Source organism: Lynx canadensis, chromosome F2, assembly GCF_007474595.2.
Source record: "Lynx canadensis isolate LIC74 chromosome F2, mLynCan4.pri.v2, whole genome shotgun sequence".
Lineage (NCBI taxonomy): Eukaryota > Metazoa > Chordata > Mammalia > Carnivora > Felidae > Lynx > Lynx canadensis.
In genome coordinates this window covers 50,019,182-50,039,190 of record NC_044320.2, presented here as the reverse complement: position 1 = coordinate 50,039,190, position 20,009 = coordinate 50,019,182, and the positions used below count along the sequence as shown (strand labels likewise).

The 20,009-nt window shown below is 38.5% G+C and overlaps 1 protein-coding gene across 1 annotated transcript in view; it reads left to right on the top strand.

Annotated features, from left to right (window-relative positions):
* CA13 (carbonic anhydrase 13) overlaps positions 1–20,009 on the top strand; it is a 34,567-nt gene that overhangs the window by 12,228 nt on the left and 2,330 nt on the right. The window contains exons 3-6 of the mRNA XM_030304027.2: positions 546–664; positions 7,545–7,640; positions 8,947–9,009; positions 9,507–9,662. Of these exons, the coding sequence (XP_030159887.1) occupies positions 546–664; positions 7,545–7,640; positions 8,947–9,009; positions 9,507–9,662 (434 nt within the window). The remainder of the gene's footprint in view (positions 1–545; positions 665–7,544; positions 7,641–8,946; positions 9,010–9,506; positions 9,663–20,009) is intronic.

Sequence of the window (20,009 nt, the reverse complement as noted above, 5' to 3'; positions counted from 1 at the left end):
TATTCAACTTTTCTTCTAGTTTCAAAACAGCATTAGGAGGAGGGAGCATTACTCTCTTGAGGTTACAGACATGAAAGCTGGTGCTTTGAAGTTAGAGTTCATGCAAGATCACCAGTAAGAGCATGAGCCCAGGTCTTCTCAGTGCAGGACACTATTCTTTAATCATAATGCTGGACTGCTCTACCAAGTTCAAGGTGGCCCTTTTTACATAATCACATCCTTATTCAGAGAGGCTGACATTCTCCAATAAACAGACCAATTCCTTACCTATAAGAACTCCTAATTTCTTCTACATTCCAACCACTGTCTGCTGTGATTTCCCAGATATTCCATAAAAATCTGTTTTGTAGACTCTCCAACCTTTTAAAATGTTTGTACGCACTCCTCATATACCTAAAAGTTGTGTTCCTGTCCACAAACTGAATGACACATTTGTAAACACTTCCTTGGAGGACCTGCGTGTGTTCAGGGAGATGATGTGGGTTGTAGCAGCATGTGTAAAGATTGTTTTCTTGCTCACAATTGAAAATGCATCGCCATTTTAGTTCTGCGTGGGGGTCCTCTCACTGGAAACTATAGGCTGCGGCAGTTTCACCTGCATTGGGGGTCTGCTGATGATCACGGCTCTGAACACGTGGTGGATGGAGTGAGATACGCTGCAGAGGTAAGCCAACAGACATAGATTCATGATTCGGTGTTTGCCTAGGTGATGGGATTTAAGGAACGCAGAGGGCAACTCTCTTGACTCCAAATTGATCCTGAGTCAGTTAGGTTTCTCGGTGTCTGAAATTGCTTTATTCAATCAACATGAGAGTTTATCAATATGAGAGCGATCAGTGTGGCTCTTCTGAGTCTTATACCAACTCTGAGAGCTTAGGGTTATTGTGCTCATTCTAGAAATGAGTAAACTGCAGATTTGGAGAGATTAAGTAACTTATCCAATTAGGGGGTGGGTAAGATGGGTTTAAATTCAAGTTTGTCTGATACCAAATTACAAATCTTTCTATACTATCTATTGTGCTTCGTGAAAGTCCACTGAGAAGGCAGAGAAAGAGACATTTGATTTGGGCCCAACTGTGTATGTATTTGGTCCAGACAGAGATACATACTAATATCATATTTTGTAGAGGTGATAGTGAATGGCGGAGTTTCTTGTAGGGAAGAAAAAAACAAAGACACAAATTCTCCTAAACTCTACATTACCTCTATAATTACAAGTATAGAATGGAATCTGTTAATTATTAAGGTCATTGGTAAAGCATAACACAATAAAGCATTCATTGACTCTTTAAAAAAATTTTAATGTTTAGTCACTTTTTGAGAGACAGAGACAGAGCGTGAGTGGGGGACAGGCAGAAAGAGAGGGAGACACAGAATCTGAAGCAGGCTCCAGGCTCTGAGCTGTTAGCACAGAGCCTGACGCGGGGCTTGAACTCACGGACCGCGAGATCATGACCTGAGCCGAAGTTGGCCACTTAACTGACTGAGCTGCCCAGGCACCCATCATTGATTTTTTTTTAAATTGGAAAGTCACTTCTTTATAATTATATTTGTTAATATTACTCTACTTTTTCTAATCCTCTATTCAATGACAAAGCATAATATACTTCAAGTTTTCATACTGTTAAATATTGCTAACACCCAACTTTTTCATGAAGCGAAAGTGAATTATTGTATGACTCAACCAAAGCTGTTTATGTGAAAATAGTTTGGCTTGTGAGCCATCTAGGTGAGACAGAGCAGTGTTACCAGGCCAGTAAAGTTCTTCTTCATTTTCTCATGGTTACTGAGCTGTGGAGTATGGATACTCCTTTATAATTCTGCTGTTCAGAGAAATCCAACCAACAGAACTTTTTTCCAGTTTTGCTCTTCCATTCACAGGTACATCTATTCTTTGAGTCTATCAACCAAAGTGTCCATTTTGTCAACTTAAAACACTTTTGTCTGAGGCCAAGTGCTTAAGGTGTGGGACCTGCTCTGTTTTTAGGATGGAGAAATAAAATGTCTATCCAAAGTGTTCCATGCCAGTGGAGAAAAGAAGCCAAGAATGTAGGAAGTGGGACTTCTGAATCTGTGTGGTGCCTCAGTTTATATCATCTGCTGAACAGTTTTCATGTTGCTTTCTCACATTTTGTGTTCTAAATCTCACATTTTGTTCTAAATCTTAAAGGCTTTGTGGGGATTGAGCTGGTTTTGGATTACTGCTTTGTAATATTCCTAAACAACTAAGAAAAATTAGTCACATTGCTTTATGGTTTTACTTTCTAGTTTCATAAACTTGAATGCGTACTCTCAGAGAGATCTTATCTGAGCTGGCAAGTTGTTTCTTGAAAAGGGCACCCATATCCTGAAATTTTCCAGAAGCTCGGAGTCCTGACTTGCAGAGCAAGAAACATCTTTGTAGACTTTCCTTCTTGAAGGAGATAAAGCTTTGACTGGAATTTCATATATTCTTTAATATATGTTTAAGACTATTTCTTATTTTGTTCATTTGTTCATGAATTCATTCACTCTTTAAGAATTCATTGTGACCCTACTATGTCCCCCATGTTTGCCTAGCTGACTTGTGCTCATCCTGAAGGGAATGCTGGAAGGAAGTAGGGATAGAACAGGGAACACTTCCCTGCAAACAGCCCTTCAGCCCCAACCAAAGGATGAGCAGCAGTGAGCCGGGCAAAGGAGAGAGACAGCAGTGGTCCTGCACGGGATCATGTATGAGGACTTGGGGTGGGAAGTGCATCCCGTATTTAAAGAACAAAGTGGCTAGTTGGATTGGTGCATGAACAAGGAGGAGAGCTGCCCCAGGTAGGGTTGGAAGGGCTGGAGGGCCTGCACTTAGTAAGGTAAGTCATGGTAAGGACTGTGAACTTCATTCTCTGTGCAGTGGGAAGCCACTGACTAGCTTTGAACTGGAAAGTGATCATATTTGCATTTAAAAAACATTCTAGGTACCACTTGAAAATAAATTGGGTTGAAGCAGGGATGGATAAGAGGAGTCAGTGAGAAGATTTTTTGGGGGAGTTCCAGATAAATCGATGATAGTATAGTTAATTGGAGTGCTGGCTAGAAGTATAGACTGGAAGTATCCCCCTTCAGTGGGATTTGTTGATTAACTTGGTTTGAAGGGGAGAGGAGGAGGGGGTCATGTTTTCTGGTTTGAGACAGGAATGCTGATGGAGAATGAGGAAGTCTGGGTCAGACCTCAGAGTTGGGGAGATGTTAGAGGTAGATGATAAACATTAATAAATGGCACATGATAAGTTCTTTGGTAGGAACATACCATGGGAGCTGGTAGTGTTACTGAATAGTTAGGAAACGTTTCTTTGTGATTTATGTGAATTGAAACTGAATGTCTAAGAGTCACTATGAGAAAATCTGAAGAGCTTCTCAGCAAGTGGGCACAGCAAAGACAGATGACCCCAGTCAGGAGTAAGGTTGGCATGTTTAAGAAGCAAAAGCCTTTGGCTTCTGGGATTGGAATTAACGAGGGAGAAGTTATAGGCCATGTCCTGGAGAAGCAGGCAAGGACCATGCCTTGTCAGGCTTTGTGGGGCATGGTAAGAAATTTGGGATTTATCCTTAATGTATCGAGACAAAGATGATGGAAGGTCTTGAGCAGGGGAATGTCATGTTCTACTTTATATTTTCTAAAATAGAAGCAGCTGCTATGTGGAGAAGAGGTTGGGCTAAGGTTGAAACAGGGAGACAAATTTGAAGCTTATGGATGTAGTGCAAATGAGCAATGATGGTTTGGGGTATGGGTTTGGTGGAGATGAAGAGAGCTAGATGAGTCCATGATGTGTTTGCGAAGTAAAGTCAGTGGGACTTGGCAATGAAAAGGATGACAAGATTGAAGGGAGAAAAAAAGAGGGGTCTAGAAACACTCCTAAGATTTTGGCTTGAACAAACAGGATGGTTCTGCCATTTACTAAGATGGGCAAGTCCAGGGAGAAGCAGATTGCAGAGAGAAGTTAACTTTCTGTTTTGCACATGTTAAGTTTGAGGTGTCTATTAGATAGATATCCTTGGCTCACATTCAAGAGGGCTGTTGGGTGCAAGTGTGGACTTTAGGGAAGAGGTCCAGGCTGGCGCTGGAGGCATTTGGGAGTCACTTTTAGTTTCAGGTTCAAAAGAGTCCCTTTGTGCTGAGCTGTAGATAGGAGTCTAAAGTGTTAATTAGTTTTTCCAGCTACATTTGTACCTAATTTCGTGACTGTCATTGAGTTGTACCCTCTTACAAAATAAAAAGAAGAAAAGAAAGGAAAGGAAAACCATTTAAAATATACCGTATAAAAAGTTAACTTGAGGTCTACTCTGATGATTTGTAACTGTTATAGAGAGATTAAAGTGATCTAAATCATGAAAAACCATATCCCAAGGGTTAGGCATCTATACAAAGTAGACTAATAATCCACTCCATATTTAAAATTTTTTAAATGTTTATTTACTTTTGATACACAGAGAGACAGAGCATGAGTGGGGGGATGGGCAGAGAGAGAGGGAGACACCGAATCTGAAGCAGGCTCTGGACTCTAAGCTGTCAACACAGAGCCTGACGCGGGGCTCGAACCCACGGACTGTGAGATCATGACCTGAGCCGAAGTCGGACGCTCAACCGACTGAGCCACCCAAGCGCCCCTAATCCACTCCATATTTAGAACTTCATCTGATTCCAGTTTGTGCAGATTATATAGTAAGCATATTAAATACGTAGTTAATAGTAAAACTATGATTTTAACATTAATGGCAATCTTGGGCATGCTAAGCACAATTGACATATCAGTAGTATGCAGTTAAAAATGCTAAAGTTGAATAATACTATTATTTAGGAATTATTTTCCAACAGGGAAGAATCTTCTCATTTCCATTTTTGTCATGGCTATGACTTCAATCACGGTGGCAGTTGTTGTTAGTCAGGAAATGTGAGTTTGCTATTTGTTTGAGTTTTAATTCAAATACAAATGCTAATACAAGTGATAACAGTTTCTCTGAAGGTATTGCTGCCAGTTAGGCAAGGTGTGTGGGAGAAAGACTTGTTTAAAAAGAGTTTTGTTTCTCTAGTTTCCCAGAATATTCTAAACATTTGCTGTTTTTTAACCAGCAGAAGGATATATAGATTCATTTCTCTTTAGTTACATGTTCATTTTCTAGTCAATTGTGGTTGTGAACCTAAAGAAGTCATTTCACATCTTTCTATCTCTTTGGTGTCATCTCTTACTAAGTGAGCTGATGGGTTGGCACAGAGCCATTTTAAACAACCTTAATGTTCTTTTCAGCCCCTCCCTTCCAGTGGAATGTCATCTATCTCATGTGAGCCAAATGAATTTTGTTTCGTCATTTAGTGTTTTCAGGTTTTGTTCCTCCTCCAACTATCTCACACCAACTTGGAACATGGCGCCACTGGAATCCACTTTTTTTTTTTTTAATGTTTATTTATTTTGAGAGAGAGAGACAGAGAGAGAGAGAGAGCAAGGGCGGGGCAGACAAAGGATTCAAAGTGGGCTCTGCGCTGACAGCAGGGAGCCCAATGTGAGGCTCAAACTCATGAACCATGAGATCATGACCTGAGCTGAAGTCGGATGCTTAACTGACTGAGCCACCCAGGTGCCCCTCCACTTTTTTTTTTCATTTAAATTTTATTTAGTTATCATACAGTGCAATACCGGTTTCAGTAGTAATATTCAGTGATTCATCACTTACATACGATACCCAGTGCTCATCACAAGTGTCCTCCTTAATGCCCATCACCCATCTAGCCCGTCCCCCACCCACCTCCCTCTATGAACCCTCAGTTTGTTCTGTCTTTAAGAGTCTCTTGTGGTTTGTTTCTCTCTCTTCTATTCCCTGACCCCCACCTTTCCATATGTTCATCTGTTTTGTTTCTTAGACTCCACATATGAATGAAATCATATGGTATTTGTCTTTTTCTGTTTGACTTATCCTGTTTAGTGTAATACATTTTGGCTCCATCCATGTCCTTGCAAATGGCAAGATCTCATTCTCTTTTGATGGCTGAGTAATATTCCATTGTATATGTGTACCACATCTTCTTTATCTATTCATCAGTCTATGGACATTTGGGGTCTCTCCATAGTTTGGCTATTGTTGATAATGCTGCTCTAAACATTGGGGTGCACGTACCCCCTTTGAATCTATATATTTTTTTATCCTTTGTGCAATTGCTGGGTCACAGGGTGGGACCCACTTTTGTATTTTCTATATGGATATCCCACAATCGTCCTTGATTATTTGTGGATGGTGTACTATTTTATAGTTTTGTGGCTCACTATTTATGATAACTCTTATTTATTCAGAAATCCCCCATATTAGTTGCCTATAAGATGTGAAGTTATAGTTAAAGCATGGGATTAAAAACATGTCTTTGAACATACTAAATCCTCTCTGTAAGAGTTAGCTAGAAAGGTTATTTGTGCATGAAACCCTTTATATGTGTTTCCTTCCTGAGTTGCCAAAAGGATTTATTTAAAGGAGATTTTATCTGAAGTCAGTCCCTCATATAGGGGTTCTTGGACACATGGTCTACTCGTGATCTTGGCTGAATCATGTGAGTGTGGCACATTGCCCTTTAGCATCTATCTTAGTTTAGATTGTTCTTCCCCTTAATCAGGAATGAAGATCTTCCCAGAGTGGTTTTCTGCCGTATTGTTATTCTACAGTCTTCCACAGTTGTTTGTGTGATAGGGATACTGCACTGTTTACAATGGCAGAACATTTAGAACACCTTTGGATTTTGCATGAGGTCCGAGTTGTGAAGTAGGTGTAACCTATTTCCTAGAGTTCCAAGTCTTCCAACTCCTTCCCTCTCCCCTTCTTTCCTTTCCCCCACCTCAGTAGCACCACCTGCCTCTCATTTTCATCCTCAGACACCTCTGGTTCCTAGTTCCTGTTCCTAGACAAAGCCTCTTTGTCCCCATTAAAAGTTGCTGTCAGCAAAGGATCTGAACATATCTATAGATGGTAATAAATGTGTGAATATTGCTTAAAATAGTTGTGTTAAGGAGAGTTTGCACTTTCAAGCCATAAAAAGTCTTAGAGTACAGTGATGAACAGCTGACTGGGCAGTTTCAGGAACAATTGGCACTGTCCTTAGCAGCAGGACTCAGTCACTGCAGACCTCAGTGGACTTCTCTGCCATCCTGTGAGCCTGAGCTCATTTAGTGGACTCTGCCACCAGCTGGGACCTAAGGCGGCTCTGTTGCAATCCCACCCTTGGAAGGCTGTGGGGGAGCCTTAAGTCACTCAGGAGCAATGGCTGGAGATTGTTCCTTGGCAGGATATTCCAGAGCATTCTAAATAGTGATGTAGAACTTCTGATAGTGCACCACAGACTAAGTGGCCATGGTTTTTGTCTTTGGTTTTTGGATGAAAACAAATAAGATGCTGTCCAAGATTCTTGTGAAGAATACGTTATATACATGCGTGCACAGCACCAGAACATCTATATAAATATTCTGTTTTCATTTATGTTTTTAAGGATGTTTTACAATAAAACATTTGAATTATGTTGCATACCTCCCTTTCAGCTCCATGTTGTTCATTGGAATTCAGACAAATATCCCAGCTTTGTTGAGGCAGCTCATGAGCCAGATGGACTAGCTGTTTTGGGAGTATTTTTACAGGTGAGAATACACTGATTTCATTTTAAATAATTAATCAGTCATGTTGGATAAAGAGTTTCAGTCATGGAGAAGACAGTCTACCACTTTTAATAGTAAACTCATTCTAACTTTAATGTTTTCCTTTTGCAATTAATATTAAAAATTTATGTATTAATTTATGATTCATCTAGTGGTCCACAACTACCTTAGGAGATTTGTCTTCTGTTTCCTCTTATTGTCCATTGATCATTTTTATGTGGGTAGAAACAGCAGCAGCAGCAACAACAATAATAGTAGCAGGAATAACACTAACATTCTGAGAAGAAGATCTTTATTGTAGGCTCTTATTGTAGGCTTTATTGTAGGCTCTTCCTGATTGCACAGTCTTTAGAGATAACAGACAGTCAAGTTCAAGTTCCTGATTCTTGAAGCACTAGTTTTACCACAATGGTTTGTTGTCTCAAACACACTGACCAATTTTTTAAAAATCTTGTTGTAGTTTCCTTTGTCTAATATTCACATGGGATTAGGCAAGTATCATTGTTATAATACCCGTGGGTGGGTTGGGCTCCCACTGCACCGCATTCTTGCAGGGCGTGCACTTCTGCTTTGCCACCGACTCTGCGTGTGATGTAACTCGTTGGGGCTGGGACTGGGGGAAGCCCAGGGCAGAAGGGAGGGAGGCATGAATGGCAGCGGCTCCCTCCCTTTGGCCACCAAGTCTGCTGGTGGCAGTGGAGTCCAAGTGAAGCAAGAGATTATACTTTCATCCTGAAGGACTTAAAACCTTCAGGTCGATTCAGGACATCCCTAACAATGAAAAGAGTTACGTCTATTTTTCTGATGATTTCTACTCATGACAATGTATCGTTTTGGTTCAGGACCTCAAATCATTTTAGGTTGAGAATGGGAGATGTTTTCTTTTAATACTTTGATGTCACAAGAGTCTGTTTAGATGTAGGGTCTGAAGGTCATGTCTGGTTGAATTGTGCAAGTATTATGTTAGAGTTTCCTAAGCAAGTTTTCTCTTAAGTTAACCTGTACATTAAACCTTCATAAAGCTAAAGAATATGTAGCTGTTACTACTTGTTTTAGAATCAAACTTATAATTCAGCCAAGGAGCCCTGTAACATTATCTTGTTATTCATATTCTCTGGCATGCTAAAGCCAGCAGGTAAAAGACAGATTCATTATAGAACAATTACTGTTTGTTCTGGGTTGGCAAAGGTTTTTCAAAAAAAGGGTTAAAAAAAAAGTGACCGGCATGGAGTGAATCAGACCTGTTCTGTTAACAGTAACCATTTCTTTTGAAATTTCATGCTTTCAGATTGGTGAACACAATTCTCAACTGCAAAAGATTACCGACATTTTGGATTCCATTAAAGAAAAGGTACAATAAAATACTATGTGCTAATGACTTGTTCTCTCCTGAATTCTCTTACCTTCTTTTAATAACTTAGACTTTGGACATTGGATATGTTATCTGCTTTGAAGCAGGTTTGGAACACACTTGACCAATAGAGCAGAATTAACCTATTGCCAAGTGTGTTTTGAAAATTATGAAGGGGTCTTAAATTATCTAAAACCATTACTAATAAATCTATGCATACTTAGTTTCTCATATTGGAGTTTTGCACAATAAGCATTTAGTTGCAGCACATTTCAAACAAATCTTGTGCTTCTTAAATAAATTTAGGTAATGTGCTGCTTCATGTAAAATTTTTAGATTAAGGCAGATACTTTTTTTAAAGATACAAAGGCAGATACTAAATAATTCCATGAGTTAAAGAATTCCAGTAAAATCGTATTTCATGGGATGTGTGTTTTTTTGAGGTCTGTGTAAAGCTATCCCATTGTAATTTGTAGGAATTCTTTTTTCTCCACTAGGGTAAACAAACTCGATTCACGAATTTTGACCCATTATCTCTGCTTCCTCCGTCCTGGGACTACTGGACATACCCTGGTTCCCTTACGGTCCCACCTCTTCTTGAGAGTGTCACATGGATCGTTTTAAAACAACCTATAAATATCAGCTCTCAACAGGTATGTCACTGCTTCAAGGTTGATTCTGATTTACTAGAGGAAACAGGACTGAAACTGTTTTAAAAAATAAAAACCCTGCCCTTAATTTCTGCTGCATTATGAAGCCTATGTTTTCCCTTCATTAGTCAGATAGGTGGTTGGACCAGGTAAAACTTGTGTCCCTTTCTTATTTGACCTTCTATGATTAGATGATTTCTCTCCCAGTTGTTAGAAATGCCATGTGCATACAGACACTGAGGAAAGTGAAGTGGCTTTAAAGGCTATAATTGTTTTCTTTTTTGGTCTGAGATATAAACAGGCTGGGATATAAATGAGCAAATCAGGAGAGAGGCTACTCTTTTTTTTTTTTTTTTAAATATGAAACTTATTGTCAAATTGGTTTCATACAACACCCAGTGCTCATCAAGGGGACTTTCTCCTTTTTGACCTCAGTCCCTAGACCTGCTCCTCCTACAAATTTGACATTCAGAAAGTAAGCAGTGAGAACAACAATGGATCTTTAGGCTTTTGTTGACAGAACTTTTGTGGGGCTGCTTGAGGGACTTAGAGGATTTGCTAAGGCGCTATTTGAGCATTTGCACCCGTGCTGTTTTAGTGAAGACATTTCCTCACTTGTTTTTCTGAAAAACATATTGAGCCCCCACGATAAGCCAAGCAGTCTGCAGGCTCAAGATGTCTTTGGGCCTAGAAACTCTGCTCAGATCTACAATCTGTGTGACTAACCAATCTGACAGGTGGATGCTATATCTTCTGGGATGCTGTGCTTAGTGGGTTTTATTTTCTTTTTGTTTTCCTACTTGAATTACTTGCTGCAAAATCTGAATAAGAACATAGTCTAATCATTTTTGCAGCTGATAAAGCACTTCTATTTTGGGCTAGCCCACCTTCCTAGCTGTTTATTTTTTTCCCCCAATCAAAGACTAGAGCTGGTTCACCTTTTCCAAGGTCATGTCAGATAACATTTCTCCTTGGCATGTTGAACAGATCCAACTTCTGTTGGCCTTGTCTTTAGGATTAAAGCCAAATAATACTCTGGAACATACTAATTAAAACGTTTTGTAAAAGTTGGGATTGAAGTCCAGAGTTTGACTGACATGGAAATTCCTGCGACTTTTTCCAATCATGAATAAGGTGCATTGTGTCATAAGAAAAAAGACCTGTCACTGATTCAGTGGCCTTAGTAATGGAGTACATTTTTCTTTCCTTCATGTGTTAAACTGTTTACTTTTACATTCCTCTGTTAAATTTGAACAAGTTAACAGTAGGAATTGATAAATTATAATGGAAAGGTAGTAATAATAGGAGCTCATGTTCTTCCTCATGTTTTAAGCATATTTTTATTTCTTAAAGCCACTTGGAAAATAACTTTTCAAAATCCACCTGCCATTTGGAAGAGAATATGTTAAAATATATAATTTAGTTCCTTAAAATGCATAAGACTAACCTAAACAAAATGACTTGCTGTAGGGGCACTTGGGTGCTTCAGTTGGTTGAGTGTCTGATTCTTGATTTCTGCTCAGGTCATGATCTCACATGAGATCGAGTCCTGCCCTGGGTTCCACACTGAATGTGGAGCCTTGTTGAGATTCTCTATCTCTCTGTCTGTTCCTCCCCTGCTCTCGTGCTTGTGCTCTCTCTCTCTCAAAATAAATAAACAAACATTAAAAAAAATGACTCACTGTAAAGTTAGGAATTGTGACTAGCTGTGGATACACTGCTGTATCTTATTTAGGTCTCAATTAATTAATATTAAGTATTAATGGGGTATTTATATGGTAGAATATGTAAAATAATAGCTATATTTTAGAGCTTTAGTATGAATGATAATTCACTGTGATCTACTTACATTCACTTAAATCTATAGCAGGAGTACTTTCAGACATTTTCTAATCAGATGGACATGATTATCTGGGTAATAATCTAAATTTTTATAATATGACATTATGGTGATTTTAAGAGTTAAAGAATGAAGCAAAAGATATTTTAAAAGTCCAATCCCAGTCTAACCATGAGAAAAACATCAGACAAAGCCCAAATGAGGGACATTCTACAAAACAGCAGATCAGTGCTCCTCAAAACTGTCAAGGTTATCAAAAGCAAGGTAAATCTGAGAAATTGTCATCAAGAATGCTGAAGGAAATATGACTACCAAGTGTAATGCTGTTTCCTGGTGAGATCCTGGAACAGAAAAAGGTATTAGGTAAAAACAAAGGAAATCTTAATAAAGGATGGACCGCAGTTAATGGTAACATATTAATATCGGTTCACCAATTGTGAAAAATGTACCATGTAATGTAAAATATTAATAATGGGGGAAATTCAGTATGAGGTATATGAGAACTACTCATACAATCTTTTTAATAATTCTGTAAATTCAGAACTGTTCTAAAATAAAAGGTTATTTAAAAAAAATCCAAAGCCTGAGAGAGTCGAGATGATTATTCAGTTATCTGTTTCCTATAAAGTGAAATGAATATGTCTTTTGTGTATACCACTTGAGAGTTACTTTCCAAACGATAATTTTTAATCTCAACTTCGGCAGCTGTTTATTTTTGAAGTCCCTGAGGCACATTGTTTTATTTATTTTTCAATTCTACCATATAATGTCACTAGCCATGAAAATTAAATTCTTTTTTTAGTGAGTTAGTGCCAATTTTTTTTTTCTAGGTCTTTCTACTGCTATTTCTTGCCAAGTCACTGTTTGACCAAAAAGGCAAATCAGACAGTTTTCATTTTCTTTTATTTGATTCAAGCCCATTTCTGTCCCCAGAGTCACTTATTGAAATGCTTGATTTAACTGCCAGGCCAGTAAACAGATATGCTGTTTTCAGATAATTTTGATAACAGATCCATCATTCTCTTTGGAAGACTAAGCTAACTTTTCTGCCAAGTTTCTTAGGGTTATCCTAAATTATCTAAATTGGCTTACTCATCTGCTGAATTCAGTGTGCAGAATACTTGGTTTTAATTCTTTGCTCTATTTTTTAAAAAAAATCTCTCTTATTTGTTATGATCTTTGCATACAATAAAATTCATGAATTTTAGTGTGCAGTTGATTTTGTTATTGTATATTACTGTGCGGCAACCACTAGATCAAGATATGAAACAGATCACTTGGCCCGAAAATTCTCTTGCGCTCTAGCTTCTTCCTCAACCATGGCTCTGGGCAGTCTTTGAGATGCTGTTCCTAGGATTCTGCCTTTTCTAGAATTTTATTTAAATGCAATCAGACAGTATATAGATTTTTGCGTTTCTACTTAGCATAATGTTTTTAAGATTCACTGACTCTTACTGAGTAATATTCTATGATATGGATATACCACATTATTTTATTTTTTTATCAGTTTATTTTTTTTATTATATGATATTTATTGTCAAATTAGTTTCCATACAACACCCAGTGCTCATCCCAAAAGATGCCCTCTTCAATGCCCATCACCTACCCTCCCCTCCCTCCCACCCCCCATCAACCCTCAGTTTGTTCTCAGTTTTTAAGAGTCTCTTATGCTTTGGCTCTCTCTCCCATTCTAACCTCTTTTTTTTCTTTTTTTTTTTTCTTCCCCCCCGCCCCCCATGGGTTTCTGTTAAGTTTCTCAGGATCCACATAAGAGTATATACCACATTATTTTAAAATCTATTTACCAATTGATGGACATTTGGGTTGCTTCCAGTTTGGGGCTATTATGAATAATAGCTATCCATATTTGGGTGTTAGGAATAATTGTCATATATTTTTTGTGGACACGTTTTCACATTTTGTGGCAGTACCTAACAACTAGATTTACTAGATCATGTGGTAAATTCATGTTTAATTTTCTAAGGTACTGCCATATTGTTTAAAAAAATTTTTTTTAATGTTTTTATTTTATTTTTGAGAGAGAGAGAGAGAGAGAGAGAGAGAGAGACAGAATTTGAAGCAGGCTCCAGGCTCTAAGCTGTCAGCACAGAGCCCTATGTGGGGCTTGAACTCACAGACTGTGAGATCATGACCTGAGCCGAATCAGACACCTAACTAGCTGAGCCACCCAGGCACACCTGCCATCTTGTTTTTTAATGTGGCTGTTCCATCTTCCATTCTCACCAACAATATATGAGATTTCTAGCTCTTCCACATCCTTGTCAGCAGTTAGTGTTGTCAGTCTTTTTAACTTTAGCCATTCTAGAGGTTATATGTGATTTCTAATTTGCATTCATCTGATGACTAGTAATGTTGAGCATTTTTCATATGTTTATTGACTACGTATATCTTTTTTTGGTGAAATACCTGTTCAAATCATCTTTTCCTTTTTGAATTGCGTTTTGTCTTTTCATTATTGAATTGAAAAAGTTCTTTATACAATCAAGATAAAGCCCTTTTTATTTTTTTTTTTATTATTTTTTTTTTTATTATTTATTTTTGGGACAGAGAGAGACAGAGCATGAACGGGGGAGGGGCAGAGAGAGAGGGAGACACAGAATCGGAAACAGGCTCCAGGCTCTGAGCCATCAGCCCAGAGCCCGACGCGGGGCTCGAACTCACAGACTGAGAGATCGTGACCTGGCTGAAGTCGGACGCTTAACTGACTGCGCCACCCAGGCGCCCCGATAAAGCCCTTTTTAAAATACATGTTCTGCAAAGTTTTCTCCCAGTTTGTTGCTTGTCCCCCCATTTTTAAAACTATGTCTTTTGAAGAGCAAAAGTTCTTAATCTTGATGTAATTCATTTTTATCAACTTATTCCTTATAATTTGTGCTTTTGATGACCTGTTTAAGATTTCTTAAATCTAACTATATGCCTCCAAATATTTTTTTCATACTTTAATAGTTGTAGCTTTTATGTTTAAGTTTTTGATGACTTATGAGTTGAACTTTTATGTATCCTGCACCCCATTTTCTCATTCCTTTCCTTCTGATATTTCAATTATGCATACTTTAACCTTTTAATATCATCTAACACATCCCCAAGGTTCTATTTTTTTTAAATAATTTTTTAATCTCTGTTCTTCACCAGGGATAATTTCTACTTATCTATATTCAAGTTCATTTGCTCTTTCCTCTGTCATGTCAATTTGACTATTAAGTCTGTCTAGTTAATTTTTTTGTTTTAGCAATTCTATATTTTAGTTCTAAAATTTTACTTGGTTCTCTTTTATTATATCTATTTTTCTTCTGAGACTTACCACTACTCTGCTAAGATTTCTCAAGCATTAAAATGATGCTTTGTTTAACATATGACCCTCAGGTAGTTAAAATACTCATTTAAAACTCCTTGTAAATTCAGGGGCCCCTGGGTGGCTCAAGTTGGTTAAGCGTCCAACTTTAGCTCAGCTCATGATCTCATGGTTTGTGAGTTCGATCCCCACATTGGGCTCTGTGCTGACAGCTCAAAGCCTGCTTCAGATTCTGTGTCTCCCTCTCTCTCTGCCCCTCGCCTGTTCACTCTCTCTCTCTCTCTCTCTCTCAAAAATAAATAAACATTAACAAAAAACTTAAAAGTTAAAAAAAATTCTTGTAAATTCCTAATTTGGTTCATCTTGGGTGTGACTCTGTTGATGTTGTAAATAACTTTGCTTATGTCACTCCACAAGCAATGGAGTTGCTTTTTTGGAGAAGGTGTTCCATTTTCTTGCCTCTTGGCATGTGAAGTAATTTTTTATTGTATTCTGGATGTGATGAACATTAAGTTGTGGACATTCTGGATTCAGTTACTTTTCTCTGATGAGCACTTTTTCCTCTGTGCTAGCAGGTAATTTTTTTGGTAGGGCTTGAACTTCAGGTTTTCGTTCTCATGCAGCAGCTCTGGTCTCAGTACAGCCATGTGTAGTTCTTGGGTGTAGAGTTGATGACCCTCTCTGCCTCTATCCTTGTAACACCAGTGTGCTCCATTGCACTGTGTGCACCTTGCAGACTCTTCTCAGCTCCAGGTGAAAAACTGGAAATTGGAACTCACTTATAGAGCTCCCATCTCTCCTTCAAGTGAGCATAAACTCCCCACCTGAGTCCCTCTGCTTCTGTTCACTCTCCAGTACCTGTGACTAGTTGCTTTTTGTATTACATCTGGGTTTTAGCATTGTTTTCCACAGGGAGGTTGTCTGCAGTCCAGCATATCTGGAAGCAAAGTTCTAACATCCTTTTTAAATAGTAAAATGTTATATTTTGTAATTAATGATAATGATCTAGGAATAGTTTTCTTAGCTTCTGCATCTTTAGGCTAAATGTGAAATGGGGAAAGAATCCATTTGCTTGAACATTGATTTTGACTTGATATAAAACTGTGTATAGTTAGCTTTGAAATTAAAGTTCTAAATTATAGGAGACAGTACAAGTCAATTCTAGAATCGTTTAATAATTGCTAATTCTTATAGGGCATAATACACAAAATTACAAAGAAGTGTTAAAAATGTCCCTTATCCTCAAGTAGTTTGTAATCTGATAGACAAGATAAAATAAATGCGTAAGAAAGGATATCACAATGGCTGTGCTTGGTACGTAAGAGATATAAAGTGTTAGGATGTTTAAAAAAGGAGAGACTATTTTATTGGAAAAATCAGGAAAAGACTTCATGAAAGAGCTGACATCTGGTCTAGGGAAAATGTGGTGACTGGTTCGAAGTAGTAAAGGAAAGGGAGCAATTTCAAGATGGAACACCATAAATAAGGCAAGTAAAGGAAGGACAGAAGATATGTGGGCAACTTTGTACCTGAAGTTCTCAAGCTTTAGAGTATACAACAGTTACCTGGGGAAGCTTACCAAAACGTTGACCCTTGGACCTTATCAGAATTTCTGATTCAGAAGGTCTGGGGTAGAGTTCAGCAACCTGAAGTTTTATGAATCACCCCAAAGTCTTTTCATTCAGATGCTCTGGAGCCACCCTTCATAAAACTGGCTTAGAGCAGAACCTGTGTGTGGTCATAATCAGAGATAATCTAGTTAGTTAGAACCCGGTAATTCAGAAGCCAGGCTAATAAGTTTGTTTTGGGGGTCTTATTAGAGGTAGAAATATTACACATTTTAGAATTATATTTTGAAATATTTACACCTGAAATGATATGATGTTCAGAATCTGCTTCAATCTTATCCAGTTTGGGCAGGATGGGAGGTGGAAAGAGAATGAATGAGAATATGGGTGAAATGAAATTGGCTGTGTTAATGGTTGTTGAAGCTGGGTGATGGGTTTGTGGTGGTTTATTATGCTGCCCTTTCTACTTTTGTGTATGTCGGAAAGTTTCCATAATAAAAACTTAATGAAAAGACATTAGGGGAAAATAGGGGAGGGGGAAGAGATGCAGTAGTGGTTAGTTAGTATATGACTTATCTGCCAGACGGCTTATTTATTGAAACTTCCTAGCTGTCCCTCAAGTTCCTCATCTTTAAAGTGGGGATAATAGTATATCATTGATTAAATGAGATATGTATGTAAAGCACTTAGCACATTACCTGGCCTACCATGTTCTGTAAGAGATTTTATTTTCATTATTATCCGGCTTTGGCAGGCAGTGGAGTGCCATTAGACATTTGAGCACTGGAGTGACATAAGCAAAGTTATTTACAAAACAGTAGAAGAGAGTATTTCTGCTTGCTGGGCTTGCTATATAAGGACATTAAAATTTGAGTATTAGAGCCAAGAAAAATAGCAAAACAGGTCATACCCACCTCAGACATCAGGCTGATCTGTGGAGACTGCTGCCAGGACCCCCGCAGATGCTATGAGCCTTAGTGACAGAGTGGCCGATTCTCTGTCTGCAAGAAGCCTGGGGTCCGGAAAGCAAGGAGACTGGTAGGGGCCAGCCAAGGATGTGCATTTTCTTGTGCAGAGCCAAGAAAAGCAAATCTGAGCGGACATTGGCAGATGTAGGTCTACCTAGCTGGGCAAAGCTATTGGGAGGGAGATCCAGAGCCAAAAAGGTCAGGGGTTTGGTGAGACATCAGGATAGGTTCAGAGAAAGATCTAGAGTAAATTCCAGTTTTACACCATGAGGTCAAGGTGTTGCAGAGGTGGGGAGCCATGATCAACTTGCAGAGGAGTTATAAGGAGGATGGGCGAGATAAATAAAGCCCAGGTTTTCAGAGGAATCAGCAGTTTCACTGGGAGGCAAGTCATGTTGGCCTAGGCCAGCAAGTGGGTGCCCTGATTCCAGATTCTGGATTCCTGCACAGCCACCTGGAGAGGTCACTCCAGACAAACCCGATCCTCATGGTCTGGGGAAAAGCCTGGGTGTCTTCCCTATGGCTCCAGAGTTTAGATTTTATTTTCCTCTTCTGCTTGACTTCACCAGACAATTATTCAAGTCTCATCTGGCTTTAGCTATAATTTGGTCTAATGAAATATGAGTAATAGTTAAGTTGTAAATATTTGTCTTGCCCATATCTATACCTCTTAAAATACACCTCGGGGCGCCTGGCTGGCTTGGTCAGTGGAGCATGTGACTCGTGATCTCAGGGTGGTGGGTTTGAGCCCCACGTTGGTTGTAGAGATTACTTAAAAAATAAAATCTTAAAAAAAAAATAATAAAAGACACCTCAAAGTATCATTTGTGGAGAGACCTGGCTGCTTGTATATGATGCATGAACTTATCTCCGTGGACTGTGGTTACAACCTGTTGTCTGCTTATTGTGGAGCACCTCTGTCACCTCTGCCTCCCATCCCGGCCAGGACTGTGCAAGAAATATTTTAGGCTTCAGTTAGAGATGCGGGAAGTACGGATCCCCCTACTTCTCTGCCATGTAGGCCCACATCCTTTTAGGCTTCAGTTAAACGATGATGACAGAAACTTAATAGATGTATCCTAGTCTGAATCTACTTGACTCTGCGGTTAGGTGACTAACTCGGCTTAGACAATGGAGGCTTTCATTCTCAATAATGTAATAATTAGTCTTTGCTGAAGCAGAGCAGCAAAACAAACACCCAAAACTTACTTGTGTTAATTGACAATGTATTTTAGGTGAACATTTTTGTGACAGTAGAATTATTCAGTTAGCAGTCTTCATTTTACTACTGTAGACCAGTGATAAATCTTGATGAAAAAATATTAAATCACCAAGGAATTGGTGAATAATTTGTAAATCCTGCTTATAATAGAAAACTTTTCAGCAATTAAAAGTAGTGACATAGGGGTGCCTGGGTGGCTCAGTTGGTTAAGTGTCTGACTCTTGGTTTCTGCTCAGGTCATGATCTCATTGTCTCATGAGTTCAAGCCCCACATCAGGCTCTGTGCTGACAGTGCAGAGCCTGCTTGGGATTTTCTCTCTCTCCCTCTCTCTCTGCCCCACCCCTACTCACACTGTCTCTATGTCTCTCAAAATAATTAAATAAACTTAAAAACATAGTGACATAGATTTATGTTTATTGACAGGCAAGATATCTAAGATATATATTAATTAAAAAAATAAAGTTTCAAAAGAGCATGGCAGTTGAGCCTATTTTTGTAATAAAACACGTTGTGTGTACATGCATGTGTGCTCATGTGTTTACATAAAGAAAAACATCTGGAAGGATATACTCCATAATGTTAACTGTGATTATGTCTTGTGATTACTAGTAACTTCTGTCTTCCTCTTGATGCTTGTATATTGTATGAAGTTTGTAAGATAAGTAAACATTTTTGTAATAAGAAAAATTAAGCTCTTTTGATGAGAAATATGTCTATCCCAGTTAAATTGTATTTAAACATTATCAGAGGTTGAAGGGTACTAGATGTTTACCATGGTTGTTGTTTCCAAGGCTCAAGTATGGTGAGGGCAAAATAATTGTTTCAGGAAAACAGTACTTAAAAGATCAAAATTCCATAGGATGAGGACCACAAGGTTCCTGTGAGAATTGAGGCCATGTTGTGCCAGAATACTGATAAGTGTCCATTGTAATTCCAAGAGTTGGAAGACAGCTATTGAAGGAATATAATCCAATGCATTACTTTATAGATGAAGTAACTGAAGGCTAGAGCTCAAGGTCACACAACTGGTCTGTACCAGGCCCGGAACTGGGACCTAGCCTTGAAAGCCAGTGCAGTGACCTTTCCACTGTCCTCCTCTGACTTGGTAGGTGACATTCTCTGATTCCTAGATATGGACTCTTTGAACCACATTCTAGATGTTGTTTCCTCATATTACTTTCATCTCCAGATAAAGAATGCTTATGTACTTAAGTTTTTGAACCTATAGGTATTTGTATAGTGGTGAGAACTTAGTAGAAGTATTGTTTTATTATATATATGACTCATAATTTAGAACACTTTTACTGCAGTATTTTAGTTCCTGGTAAGGGAAAGGTTATATATGACTTTTTTTTAACGTTTATTTATTATTAATTTTGAGAGAGACAGAGACAGAGACAGAGAGAGAGAGAGAGAGAGAGAGAGAGAGAGAGAGAGA